Below are 15,185 nucleotides of genomic sequence, written 5' to 3'. Positions count from 1 at the left end.
CTCAAGCGTGTGACGGAAATGTTATGTCCCTTACCATATTGTGATGCCTGCGGCAACCACATGTGACGACCTCGGGCTGGACTCGCTTCGTCCACGGTGAAAGCCGATCCGGCGATCCACAGTGCAAAGTTGTAGTATTTCCTCAGCGACCAGCACGGATCAGCTCCAGGCATGACGAAGCAGATATCGTCCTCTTTTGGAAGACCAAACAAAGTAGTTTCGCTTTTACCATGAAGCACACAGCGTCTTTACGACATTGCGGCGGAAACAACAATACTACAGCCAGAATAAAAGTTCCGCCTTCTTTCTTTGCGTGAACATTTGGACGGTGTGATGCAAATCTTCCCACAGAGCGACGTAGGTATGTGGGGGCGTGTTAGAATGAGCCGTTTTAGGTAGGCGTGGTTGACTCTTAACTTTTATAAAGAATATCTCTTTGGATTTGAGACTTTAGTCTTTGCAACTTTACAGATCTTCTTTATGCACCAAGAGCTTGTAACACTCCAAAGAGAAAGGAAAAATTGAAATCGCATATGACTCCTTTAACTAAACACAAAGACAATCTCTGAGCAAACTTCTGCTTCACCCAACCGTAAATAAGCTTGAGCAATACTCACAGTCTCTTCATGGACTGCAGGTGGGAGAAGGTTCCTAATGCAAGATGAGTAATTCTGTTATTGTGCAGAAACCTGCAATAGACATCAGTGAGAGGTTTAAAAATCAGGCATAGAAAATCTGTGACCAGGACAGAAAAAAAACACAACACCATAAAAGCATTACTATACTAGTGCTCACATTTAGGATCAGTGATTTGTTTATTCTGTGGTATCTAATCTGCGAGTGGTATGTAGTACAAATTGTGTACAATTTGTTTTGAAGGTGATCTGACATGATAGAGAAAACAAAACAAAATCTCACAAAATTGTTTGGCAGTTTTTTGAAATGTTAAAATAAAATTGTTTCCTTTTTTGCAAAGCACAAATTCACATGGTTGTGACACTTGTAGCAGACTGGAAAACAATGCTTTCTGCTCAAATCCCTGATACATGTGTAGGTTGTGTAGTTGGTGTGGTTGAATGACTGCTGAATATTCAGCTTTGCAACACAGGAATAAATTACACTTTAAAATATATTACTATAGCAAACAGATTAAATTGTAATATTTCACAATATTACAATTTTTACTGTATTTTTGAACAAATAAGTGCAGCCTTGGTGAGCAGAAGGAAAAAACTGTAGGCCTAATTATTCCGAAATGTTGCTCTGTGGAACAGAGATGCAAAGATGAAGGTCCAAGGGATGTTCTTATTTTCTACCAGGTCAGACGGGGTCACATTACCAGGGATGACATTACTGTTCACAACTAGTCAAATAAACAATGGGAGGCATACTTTCCAGATGCAGATTCGTTATACATTTTCACTTCTTCACCAGCTTCTAGCTTCTCTGCAAACTCCAGCAGCGAACTGGTCCCTAACTCACGTGTCAGTCCCTGTTTATGTGCGAGTGACTTTCCCGTCATTGAAAGACATCAGAATGTGTGTGGGTGAGTACAGCGCCACAAATCTCCAAACATTTAGAATTCAGGTCAACAGAAAGAAATGCGACAGAGAAAACTGTAATAAAAATGATTTAAGCTGCTTGTACAATTTGAGCTAACCAACACAATCCACTTAAAAATTAAAAACTGATCTATTTCTGCTGGGATTACCTGAAACTGGGCAGTGGATTGTTAGTTCGCAGCATGCTTTGCACAGGGCTGGATCATGAGAGTAAATGGTGACATTAAGTGCTATTTTATGTGTTTTTAAGTAAAGAGAAAGACCTGAACCTTCATACTGAAGTCCCTCAATGAGGAATAGCTGTTACTAAATAAGTGCAGTGGCATGGAACTTCTTACTTGTTCACTGTAAGCATGTGCTTTGATACATACAAAAACATTAAGTGTTAATTTAAGAGTTCATATTACTTACATTTTGATAATACTTTGTTAAAGTATTGTGTAGACTTTACCCAATTTCTTTTGTGCATCTTAGTTTTTGCATTTAGGTGGTCTTAGGGTGACCATAACTTCCTCTTTTTGGACCTAAAAAAATGCGTAGGGCCAGGATTTCTAAATCGTCCAAAATGTCCGGGATTCGGGTTTTGCTTTCTACAGTCGTTATTCATTGTGTGCACTTTTGGATGTGTTTTTGTAAGACTGTTTTCTTAATCCTGCTTCCACTGAATTTCTGACCATTACCGCCTGCTCCCACAACATGTCTGTTCCGCTCCTGCGATTTTTGTGTCCAGTCCCGCCAACATTCCAATACTGCATATAATTTTCGCGCATCAGGGAGCCGCTATCAATATGTGGAGTATTGAAATCCCTTTTGCTCGTGCTCGTGGTTCACTTTCGATTTCACAATCATGCGTACTCTGTGTAAAGGAAGCACATCTTACGAGATAAGATATTTGTCAATGAGCTCAGGATCTGTTGAGCAGCAAATCCTCCACCATAGTCTGTCAGTCATCTCTCCTTACTCTCGACCCATGATCAGTCAAATCTGACTCCTGCAGCTCGTGTTGGATGCAGGGCTGTCAAGTCCACGTTTTCTTCAATGGAATTGGGCTACTTTTAAACTGTTGCCATGGGTTGATTTTCCCCGTGAAAGGTTTGCATAAATTACATTTGACTGAAATGCTTGTATTTAAACATTTTAGCTATGTTTATGATCAATCTGCATAACAGTGACTGTATTTTGAATTCTGATATTAGGGATATGGTCATTGCACTAATTTGGGGGCTACTTTAAAAATATGGTCACTCTATCTTTACCCAACACATGGGATGAAATCTACCCAAACAAACTGAGTGCAAATTGCACCCTTGATTTTTTGGAATAGTTTCAACACTGGAATTGGAGGAGAAACAATTTTCATTCAGACAACAGAGAAAAGTGAATCTCAATAAACCTGTTGTACACAATTGGCATATTTAAGATATGTATATAATTTTAAGTATAGTATCTGCTATAAGATCTCACTGATTTACAGCTATCAGAATTTCATCTTACTCTTTCTGATAAATATCAGAATCCAAATTGCATATTTTTACCCAGTTTGAGCTCCATATTCTCCCTTCAACATACTATATGAGCCAAAAAAATCCTTATGTATAAAATATGATACAATCAAAAACACACATGGTTTTTCTTTCATATGTCAGGGTTTACAGGGTCAAAGCATCCCTTTGAAGACAATTCCTCACTCAAAACAAACCAGAACATATGCTACAGCTCATAGCACACATTTGCCTACACGTTCGTCTTTTTTTAAATCTAATTTCAAAAGGGACGTGTGGTCATGACTAAACATGCAACCGTGTAGGGATAGGAGTGACGATTTGAGGTTTGAGATGCATGCGTAACTCACAGCCGCTCCAGCTTGGGTAGATGAGAGAAAGACTCCGGCTCCAATGACTCAATGTTGTTGAAGTGCAGGTATCTGTGAGAGAGAGTCACATTGTTTTACTTGCCATAAACATCTTTTTTAAATTGTTGGTTGTTTTTTACAATGCAATTCCCATAATAAATCATAACTGGAGATATTTTTTCATCATAAAAATATAATTTTAGTGACTTCATTATATGCACTATATTCTGAGTTTTCTGAAAGCTGTACAATAGCTTTGCATCAGAAATTGGGTGAACTATTCCCTTAACTTTGAGAGATATTAAAAACTAGACAGGAGGTGACAAGGCAAAAGGTTACTTACAGCTGTTCTAGAGAGACGAGCCCCTTAAAAGCTTCTCTGTCTATCGCCTGGATTTCATTCTTGTACAAATAGCTGAAAGAATTATTCAGGAATATTAGTACATAGCGAGTGTCAAACATTGAGGGATCTCCTATTTTTAACAGAGAAAATAAAAATAAAACATGCACAACATGTACACACAGAAATAAAGATCAAAATGAACTTTTTAATCAGATAATGCAGGAATAATAGAAAAAAAATAACTGTTGCATATTGACTGTATACTGATAACACAGATAGGGTGGTCTGTGGGAAACAGGAAGGAACGTTTGTGGTTTTCCTGTTCTGTTGAGAACCAGCGCTCAGTCACATAAACCACATGATCCTGTGACCTTGAGGACTATGACACCATCCCACAGGAAGTATATGCTGCAGATATGCCGTGTCTTCCCATACAAGTATTCAATATTTGCATATATAAGCACCACTAAAGCAATGCACTAAGTTATGAGGGCTGTTCAAGTTAAGAATCTGCAAATAATACTATTGCTGTAATGGGAATATCACTCAGACCATGATGGAAACTGAAACTTTTTTTTTTTTCAATATTACTCTATTGATATTAATTTCTCTATTGATATCTATTGATATCAAATGATATTATCAGTAACAATTTGAGTAAAAAGTCAAACTGAACAAAATGTATATGAATATGTGAATATTGTTCCTCAAAATGCCCTTAAATGTTTTGAATTCCTAACATTTTCTATTTATGTCCAGGTTTCAATGATTAAAAAAAAAAAGTTTTAGTTGTGTGTTTTTGTTGTTTTTACTTTTTATCTATAAAATTAATTTTATTTCAGTTTTAGGTATATTAGCACATAAAGTTAAACTAAATATGTTATGTAAATATAAAACGGGAATAAAATCACCCCCTTTTTTTTAGATTTCATTTCACAGTAATAACCCTGAAAAATGTGAGGTTTTCTTATGCAAAACCCTGTTGAATGGTTACAGTGTCTGAATTATAGTGGTAAAATGACAAACCAGCCACAAAGCAGGTTACATTCACTTTGTCTGGAGGACTAGCCAGACCACTGGACCTTGCTTGAGTAACCAGAAGGGGAAATTTTAAAGTACTCTTTCAGAGAACTCCACAGCTGGACATCATGACTGTGTGAACTATCACATATGTCTGATGGTTGTACCGTCCAAGACCAGTTAATGAATGAAATAATACTCAGCATGAGACTTATATAATACTCAGTATTTTTATCTGGAGTGACACACGAGTTGTAGTCTGTGAAGTCAGCATTTGTCTTTTAGACCACCAGCACTAGAATAACAGTGGGCTCTAACTGTTCAGCCTCTTGTAGAGATTATTTAGGCTTCACACAGTCCAGTGGTCAATCACCAGTGAGTTATACAAATATTTTTGTATTATAATTCTTAAAAAGGAAATTAGTGATGGATACACGATACACTAAGAGCTGACTACTTTTTTTTGGTTTGTTTTGGCAGTATATCTATGATGAAAAATAAATAAATAAATAAATAAATAAAATAAAAAAAGAAATAAAAATAAATACATAAAAAAAATAATAATAATGTAAATAAATAAATAAAATAAATAAATAAATAAATAAATATTTCTTTATTTAGGGGTAGGGATGGATGTCCCCATAATAATGTGTAAAGTAATAATAATAATTAATGCCACAATGCAAACTTTATCATAGTGGTGATAAAAAAAAATGCTTAATTTTCTTAACCCTTTAGGCGCCAGGGATTTTTGGAACAATGCTGGATTTTGACATCAAGATTTCAAAAGCTTGTGGCTTGAAAGGGCTTAAAGATATTGATCCACTGTAAATTAGAAAAATGTTGGGCATGACCGAAAGTTTATGTGGGGTGTAAATATACTTGTCTAATTGGCAAATTATGACGTCATCAGAGGCGGCCATCTTGAATTTCATAATATTCAGGAAATAGTAGATATTGAATTGATGTTTGAACTTATTTGCATGTTTTTTTTTTGTCTTTTTATCCTCATTCCAAATGATCAGAAAAGAGGAAACCAACAATAAAACAGGAGAAAGTACTAAATTATTACTATACTATATAGTAGTAAAACGCATGTGAACAGTAGCCTACTTTTTGATCAGTTCATAAGTAATATTCAGGAAATAATAGATAGTGAATGGATGTTTGAACTTATTTGCATATTTTTTTTGTCTTTTTATCCTCATTCCAAATGATCAGGAAAAGAGGAAATCAACAGTAAAACAGGAGAAAGTAGTAAATTATTACTATATTACTGTGCCATAGTAAAATGCATGTGCCTATTTTTTGATCAGTTGACCAGCTATCTGCGAGTACGAGTACGAGTACAGGAGCTCAGTATCGGGCCCGATACCGATACCAGTATCGGTATTGGTGCATCCCTATTTGCAACACATCCTCACGGTACAACTTTTTATCAGCGTATGACGTCTTGTCGCAATTTTGCGACTTTGGCGCTTAGAGGGTTAAAGCAGAAATATGTATTTATTTTGATTTGGGGGTGAAATATGACCAGACATGTTTTTGACAAGTTGGTGAGATTGACCTACACATACTTTACTCTTACTGTATTCTCTTAGCAGCTGAGTTTAGATGTTATCTAGGCAAAACCAGGTGTGAAACATTTCAAACAACCAACTGTATTTAAATATAAACACAGGCTGCTCTTACCACAACTAAAGTTACAGATTCTCAAATTGCTCTGTGACGAACAAAGACAGGAACTGTGCAGCGTCTGCCCAGAGAGCAATTACTCCAGCTCCGTCTGACTCTGATCTCCGTGCTTTTGGGTCAGGGCCGTCAGACAGATAATTTTACAGAGCAGACAATTAAGTTTCCCACATGTGTGAGAGTCTCTTTCCATGACCTCAACTCTCTTCTGTGTCACACAATGGCAGTAGTAATGACTGAATCATTCATACAAGTGGTGAGCATGGTGCAACATGTTGGCTCATGGTTCTGAAATCAAGTTAAAGGGAACATTTTTATCATATCACCTACTATATTGTACATTTTAACTTTAACTTTCAGGCAGTGGTTGTACAGTAGCTATGCTTTAAAATTAATATTACTTGACTTCTCTAACTCAGAACTTAAGCTTTTATCCATAAAGCATCACTCTTTCTGTATTTTAATTTATCCACAATTTCAATATTTTAATAAGCAATCAAAAGAGGTAAAGAAAAGCTCACAGATATTTTAGGTTTTCCAAATCTTCAAAGGCTCCTCTTGGGATTCTTCTAATGTGGTTGTTATTTAAAAGCCTTAAAGAAAGAGGAAAGAAATGTATTAGACATCAAAATAGATGATTTCAAACAAAGGAACATGCTCCGAAAAGTTTAGTTTTATGAGGTGTGTTTTTCACGAAACCAGTTAAGAAAACATTGACGCTTACAGTGTATTGAGGTTTTTTAATCGTCTGAGGGATCCTGGCTGTAAATCCTTGATTTTGTTGAATCTCAGATCTCTGGAAACAAAAGATAAACATACTTGGATCAAACAAAGCATATGTTATTGCTGTGGGCTTTGTCATGTATTGAGTAAATATTACTTTTTTTGAATATAACATATATCAATATACCATAAATTTAATCAATAACAGGTATTATTTAAAAACAATTTTGACAATAGTTATTAGTCATTGTGGGTCTGAACACAAATTCCAATTTTAGTATTACCTTTGACATTATACATTATAACTTCCTTTCAGACAAGCGTGACAATCACATTGTCATCCTAGCCTGGTTTACGTCAAATTTGCCATATTTATGAGTGTGAATGAGGAGATGTCCGACCTAAGAATTATGGAGTGCCACAAGGCTCTGTCTCATGTCCTTTAATGAACTGCTTATACATGCTTCCTTCAAGTGCTATTATTTTACAAGGAACAATGGCACTATTTCATTATGACATGCAGCTCTATATGTCCTCCACACCAGATGTAATTTAATTTCAGTTTTTCAAATTGCTCCAAATTGTTTGTTAGACCATTATTAGAACATTTTAAGATGTCCCTTTAATACAGTGTCTAGATGTTCAATTGAGTCATGCTTTACAGTTGCACAACACGGTGTTTGACAACAATCTCTTGATTTAAAGCCACTTCATCAATATCCCTTACACAGTACATTATCATGGTGGCATATGAATGAATAAGTTCATGTATTTGTAACTTCAAGATGCAGCAAAGTCTGTACAATGTCCAGTGGAAATAAACAGTGTCAGAATATGTCTGTTTCTATGCTACATTAGTTGTCTGCCAGTTCAATTTTAAATAATTTTATTTAATTTGTAAAATACTTCCACTTGCATTTAAACCTCTGATTCAAAGTATTGAGCCCTCTGTACTCCAGCAAGCACCCAATAGGCTGCATCTTTAACCCGTTAAGCTTACAAAGACTTCTGATAGCACAAAACAAAAATAATAATAATAATTTTTAATACATTGCAGGTTAATAGAAAAAAAAAGACTTGTCAGATAAAAAAAAATAAACGCAGCCTTGGTGAGCATAAGAGACTTAGTTGAAAAACATTTAAAAAAATGTATTCCCACCTTCTGACCAGCAGACTAATATAATACAACTAGTATAGTTGCACAGTGAGATTATATATCATGTGAATACCCTGAGAATGTAGGTAAATATACAATTATTGCACATAATAATAACAGTTATTGCAAATGCATTGAGTGAGGTAGAAATTGTGCATTCAATATCTAACGCTCCCAAATCCACCAGAAGATGTATATCCCTTTCCTTCATGGCCTCTGAGATATGGAATACACTCAGCTTGAGTCTATCTTCTGTCTAGCCAACCTCATAGCATATTTATAGATATGCGCTCAGCTGTGCTGTATTGTTAGGCCTTCTGGAATCCCGACTATTATTCTCAGGATATAACAGACTGAGGATATTAACCATAATCAGGGAATAAAACTGACATTCTCACAATTTTCTCTGCCTCTACCTCACAAGCTTCTGTCCTGATCAGATCCAGCCCCAAACAATTCCCATTATCCCCCACCTTTAACTCATCTTTTCTGAGGAACTGTATCTGATGTTTGTCATTCCATAAGCCAGCCGATGAGGTATGAGGGATATTTCCCTGAAAACTGCTTGGATCGCGACAGTAATCTCAGGCTGGGCTCCAATCATATAATTGCAACTATTATATGTTATTTAATAACACATTAACAAGTGACTATTACGCTTTTCTATAACTTTATATACTTTGGCCTAGATAATTTAAAGGGGGTAGTTGACTTTTTCTTTCTAAAATGTGTTAAAGGGATAGTTCACCTAAAAATGAAAATTAGCCTGTGTTTTACTCATTCTCAATGCGATTTTCTCCCGAGATAAAAAAATCGCCTGCGAGCTCGTATGACAGCAAAAATCGCACCGTGTATGCCCGCCTTTACTCACTCTGAGCATTATGGCAATGTCATCAGTGCAGCTGCTTTGAAAGAGTTTAAATAAAATTGAATCAAACTGAAACTGTGCTTGCTGATTATGTTGTGTCTTTGGTGCATTTACTCGTAAACTGAAACAGGCATGTAGTAGTATGGTAGGGTACTAGTGCTCAGTATCTTCACCGGCATCATAAGTGAATTTAGTCCATTATGACAACAAATAACTTCAGGATAACATTACAAGCAGTGGAAGGCTGGCTGTATTTTCTCTCACGGAGATCACAACATTGATTTGGCTTACAAAAACCACCAAATTGCTGTGTAAACAGGGCATGTGCCAACTAACTTCTAACAAGCGTCTCTGTAGAACATTCTCAGAGAACAGGGAATGAACTCCAACTAATAACAAGGTCCACAAGATTACTGCTAAATCTGCTTGTGATATATCATCATTTACTCATCCTCATGTCATTCCAAATCCCTTTATTTTCTTTTATGCTATCTATGTAAAGAAAGAAAGTTGAGGTTTGGATTGACATGAAGGTGAAGATGACAAATTTCGAAATGCAAGAACAAAAGCAACAAGGAGATAATGCACATCTTCGCAGCTCTTAAAGTTTTCAGTGTCCACTTTCTGTTGTGTGATGTAAATATTTAAGTAACCTTCTTAAGGACTTTTCTATTAAGGACTATTAAGGAATTCTAGTAGCAGAGCTGTAAATCCAGTCAATGCCAAATCATTTGGAGTTAGCATTATGAGTGAGTCGAATCAAGTTATAATTAATTCAGATTTATAGACTTGTGTAACAATACACACATACCCCCAAAAAAGGTGGACACCTATGTCATGCTGGAACAGCTACTTCAATGTTTTACTCCATTCACATCTGCAGGTGTGTTAGAAGTCTTGCGAGGTCACAGTGTGCATAAATTCAAACGCTGGGAATTCCTCACTGACCAGATAACTGATGAAACCTCGTGGATAAACATGAAACATCTTATTTACAGCCGCGATCTACTATCTTTGACTTGATTTTCCCAGGCATTATAGATTGACATGAAAACTTCCGTGGAAATTAGTAAAAGTAAAAACATCTGGATTTCACATTAACAAACTAAAATCTTTCTATGGTAATACAAATATCACTTCCGGAAAACTCATTCTTACCTCACATGTACAAAAGTTTAGTGCAGGAGAGAACGTGGCCAAAGCTTAGATTAGTTCGATTAGATCATTTTAAATCAAATAAACTAATAAACTGTGACTGTACATTCTAATAAATACTGGGTTATAAACAGTTCAGTCTAGGTCATTTTGGCAACCCAGCACTTGTTTTGATAACCGGCTGCATTGGGTTTAATGTTAGACACAACATGCTGCTGTTTTATTTAACTCAACTATTGTTTAAAAATGACTACTGCTTAGATATGATTAACCCAAATGGATTGGAAATTAAAATCCCACACACAATTACTGCAGAAACACATTGTAATCAAAAGGTGAAAATGTATGGATAAGTAGAATCACCCAGAAATGGACAAAAATATAGGCAAAAAGCAACATATATGTGCATGTGAGTTAAAAAAAAAGTTCAGAAAAGAATGGCAACTCAGTGGTTAAATGAAACTGTTTAAGAGTTTAATACTGAATATCATGACCAGTTATGTCATTTTTTTCCTTTTCTCCCACCAACAAACACACTATTATAAATCTCTCTGGTTCAAGAACATCAATCAGATGGGGTTAAATGCCTCTTTCTCTGAAGAATGGCATTTGTTTTGCATTTCTTTGTATCATTTTATTTTGTTCTTCTGTGCAAATCTGTACTGGTCAAAAGCATTTACTCGTGATGTTTCTTCAGAAGTCATTAACCCTTCTAATTTATTCAAACGTATTATTAATTAGTGATATATAGACAAATAACCCAACCAGTATAGTTTTATGATATAATAATTCATCCCAGACAACTAATCAATTGTGGGTCAATTCTGGTCAGATGTCTGGCCCATATCAAGCACAAGACTTTCCCTCCAATGTACACACTGTAAATTGTTCCTGGATCACAGACAGAACAGGAAACATTCCTGATTCATTTTCACATAAGGAAAGTAAAAAGCAGTAAATTACAGACAGATAAAAGTCTTTTGAATAAGTAAGTGAACTGAGTAAGTGAGTGAAAGAGATATTGGAAGATGTTTCTCTGCCATCAGGACTCTAAGCCAAGACTTCTTTGCTTACGTTTCCCTGGGAGTCCAGCAACTGACAGTATGATCCGAAATATACGCTTCTATCCGGGTCGTCTGTTCTTCTGAAACGCTAGAAGACAAACGACCTTGCATGACAGCCCCTCACAGAGACGTGCTCAGACACGGGCTGCTCAGATTCCAGCAGGCCCCCATCCCGCCTCAGGAAACACCCTGAGAACAGACCGAGCTCATCTACTGATCTGCACAACATAATTGACACATTCACATCATTCCTTACTGAGATATGGCTCGGAGTGGTGGACCAGTCATCCAAAAACCAACTCGTTTGTTAGTGAACCTATACTGAGATTCCGTTCGTTTAGCAGCTTTAAATGAAGACAAATAAGAAGGAGCATCTCTACATTACCTTTAAAGCACCTTCATCAACACGTTTCAAGACAATTATAATGCAAGAACTAGGGCTGTCAAAAAATAATTTGAATTTCGAATATTCGTCGAATTTAAAATAAAAATCCAAATTCGAATGCAAAAACGTTGCATTCGAATTTTAGGTGTGCGTCAGACAGCCTTATCAGTGGTGCACGAGATGCGATGACGATGTAAGTGTCATTGCATTATAATGTTTTTGTTAGCCTATCAGTTGAAGCCACTAGATGCGGCGCTGCTGCGTTGTTAACAACACATATTGCGGGAAAAGAGAACATCAATGCGGAGAAGATCTTGTTTACGTCAAAACTGAAACCAAGCCATTCACACAGAACACATATTTTGCGCATTTTCTAGAAGGACATCTATCAGCGTTGCACTTGCATCTCGCACAAAAGAGCCGCATGTTTAGAAAGCCGTGTAAAATGAATGCAAGTTTAACTTTGAAAAAACATGTCTTAAATTCGAATATAATTCGAATTTTGATAATATTTAAGTACAAAATTGGAATTTAGTTTTTCAGCCATTTTGACAGCCCTAGCAAGAACTTGGCCCCTGTTACCAGTTTTTATGCTGAATTTGTAGGATTCCTTACTTTTGTAAGAACTAATGATAGTGTTTGTGTAAAAAAATAATAATAATAATAATCTTTTGTTGAAAGCCTATGTTTTGTGCTCATAATATTGCTAAAACTCAAGTGTCTGGCAGCCATGGCTCTAAACCAGCCTATACACAGAAATCTCTTTATACTGACTATAGCTGTTTAGACAACGCATTGACTGGTTGATTTGGACTTTATTAGTGTGTTGGTTGAATTTGGTGGGAAATTGCATGCTTACGTCATTTGTTCTTGCATGTTCACATTATGCCTGTAAATGTCTGACTACTACAGCCATCATTTGCACTAGATCTGAAGAAACTGTAACAGTTTAACACAGTCTATTTCTTGCATTTTTCATAGACAAAATCCATCACGTTATCAAAGTTTCCTGGTGGCTTATCAGAGAGTGAACTAGAGAACACCGGGTTATGCATCAGACAAAACAAAGCAGGTCTGCCATAAACTACCTATTATACTCCATGAGCTCATGCTGAATTACGCCTCAGACTTCCTCTCGGCAGGGAACATGTAAGATGCAGTACTTTACATTGTCTAATAAAACAATGTAAAAAAAAAACACTCACACACAAAAAATCAGTTTAGGAGGAACGCGCACAGCAATCTCCTAATCCAACAAGACTGGACAGCAATCGAGCCTTTGGTGATTATTACATAATGAGTACCGTTTATTGTCAGCTGGAGAACAAAAAGCCACAACAGACTTTTCATAGATTGTTACTGTATCTGAATGGGTTTGTGACTTATTGTCTCATGGGTCTGAGTTCTGCTATCTTGGCCACATGTTTGAGAGCTTAACTCATATAAAAGGGCTTGGACTGATTAACAGCAGCGTTTGGCAGCAGTGACTTTCACAACCAAAAGCACACAACACATGCGAGAAATAGAAAGAGAAAGAGTTCAGAAAGAGGCCAAGATGAGTGATATGGTTCATAATGCAACATAACCACAACAAAGCCCACAGTCAAATTAGTAAAAGTCATTCATAAAAAAATTCATGCCTGTGCAAAAAACCCCTGCATGGATAAGCAATTCTTATAATGGAGAAAAATAAGGAACAAACTATTCTGAAAAGTGTTTATTTCATAGTGGTACCACCGAGGAGTGACAGTGCTGACACTATGGCAGAACAGAAATGTGACCTGATAGCAGGAAAATGCATGTCAACAGAAAACAGGATGTGGTCTTGGTCCTTGTAGGCTCACGTCCAGCCTAATGATATCACAGAGGAAATTCCGCACTTCAGATATATGATAAACAGCAAGAACGACACAATAACACAAGCTGACACAGATACAGCAAGAGTAGAACCTGAGACAGACTGACACAATACTGGTCCTGCTGAACCCTGTAACGACTGGCATACCAAACAAAACATCATGTTTTGAAATAGAACCATTTATTGAAGCTCTAAAAAGAATATGCAAGAAGTTTGCATATGTGATTTCTGTTAAGCATCATATTTAATACATCAGGCTTTTATGGCTCATATAGTATGACAAAGTGAGAATATGTAACTCAAAGAGGAAGAAAAAACACCTCAGTTTCATTCAGAGACACAAACGGAGCAAAAAATATTTGGTGCAGATGCTGATATTTATGTGGCCACAAAAGAAAGATGAAATTCTGATGCTTATAATGTAAATGAATGAATCTTTATACCAGTATTACGGACTACTTACATTAAATGATATAAATATCAGTTGTCATTCTATGGACCCTATCATACACCCGGCGCAATGTGGTGCCAGGTGCGACGCAAGTGTTTTTTTGCTAGTTTCAGCCCAACGCAGTTGTCATTTTCACATTCTGCGCCATGTTGTTTAAATAGCAAATGCATTTTGCGCCCATTTGTTCGCTCATGGGCATGTTGGTCTGAAAATGAGGTGTGTTCAGGTGCATTGCTGGCGCGTTGCTATTTTGAGGCAAGTGAAATAGACTGCGCCATTGACCAACAAAAACCTGGTGTAAAGTCAATGGCGCAGTGGTTTTTTTTGTTATTTAAAGAGTGCGTTAGTAATATGCACCTATAGGCGGGTCCATACCACGCGTACACTCTGCTTATTACATACACAGGGACGCGCAGCAGCACACAACCATGCCAAATATTAAAAATGAAAGGATTACAATGTAAAAGATTATTATTGTGTAGGCTACATGAATATAAAAATGCCTACATGTCATAATGGATAGTCATTGCATGTATCAGAATTAGGCTACCTATTTGCTCACGCACGAGCAGTTCCGTTTCCTCTCTGGAGACGTGTTCTCTTTGCACTTGCAAATTCCGCCGTGTAAATAGCGAATCCGCCATGGCACGAGTGCAACTGGCTCTTAAAGGGAATGGGAGATGAAACTCTGATTGGTTTATTGCACGTTATGCCCAAAACACACCCATTACTCAATAAGAGAATAGGGACAAACTTTTTAGACCATGCGCGCCTAATTTTTTCCGTCATCAAACTAGCAAAAGTGGATTTTGTGCAACCTACACCTTGCGCTTTAGACCATGCACTTATGGCACTTTTCCACTGCATGGTACGGCACAGTACGGCTCGGTACGGTTCACTTTTGGGGGGTTTTCCACTGGGTACAGTACCTGGTACTTTTTCAGTACCACCTTGGTTGAGGTTCCAAGCGAACTGTACCGTTACCAAAACGTGACGTGTAAACTCGTAAACAAGTTTCGTTGTCTGTTGAGGAAGTACAGATGTTCCTCTCGTTGA

General features: G+C 36.8%; 1 protein-coding gene across 1 annotated transcript in view; it reads right to left on the bottom strand.

Moving 5' to 3' along the window:
* The window catches only part of LOC107680176 (peroxidasin-like), a 61,320-nt gene that overhangs the window by 35,812 nt on the left and 10,323 nt on the right, over positions 1-15,185 (bottom strand). The window contains exons 2-6 of the mRNA XM_016475963.1: positions 7,194-7,265; positions 6,991-7,062; positions 3,758-3,829; positions 3,415-3,486; positions 618-689 (exon numbers count right to left, since the gene is read on the bottom strand). Coding sequence (XP_016331449.1) covers positions 618-689; positions 3,415-3,486; positions 3,758-3,829; positions 6,991-7,062; positions 7,194-7,265 — 360 coding nt within the window. The remainder of the gene's footprint in view (positions 1-617; positions 690-3,414; positions 3,487-3,757; positions 3,830-6,990; positions 7,063-7,193; positions 7,266-15,185) is intronic.

Source organism: Sinocyclocheilus anshuiensis, unplaced genomic scaffold (assembly GCF_001515605.1).
Source record: "Sinocyclocheilus anshuiensis isolate Anshui unplaced genomic scaffold, SAMN03320099.WGS_v1.1 scaffold1414, whole genome shotgun sequence".
Classification (NCBI taxonomy): Eukaryota; Metazoa; Chordata; class Actinopteri; order Cypriniformes; family Cyprinidae; genus Sinocyclocheilus; species Sinocyclocheilus anshuiensis.
Note: the sequence above shows the minus strand (reverse complement) of the source record. Positions and strands in the feature narration are given on the sequence as shown.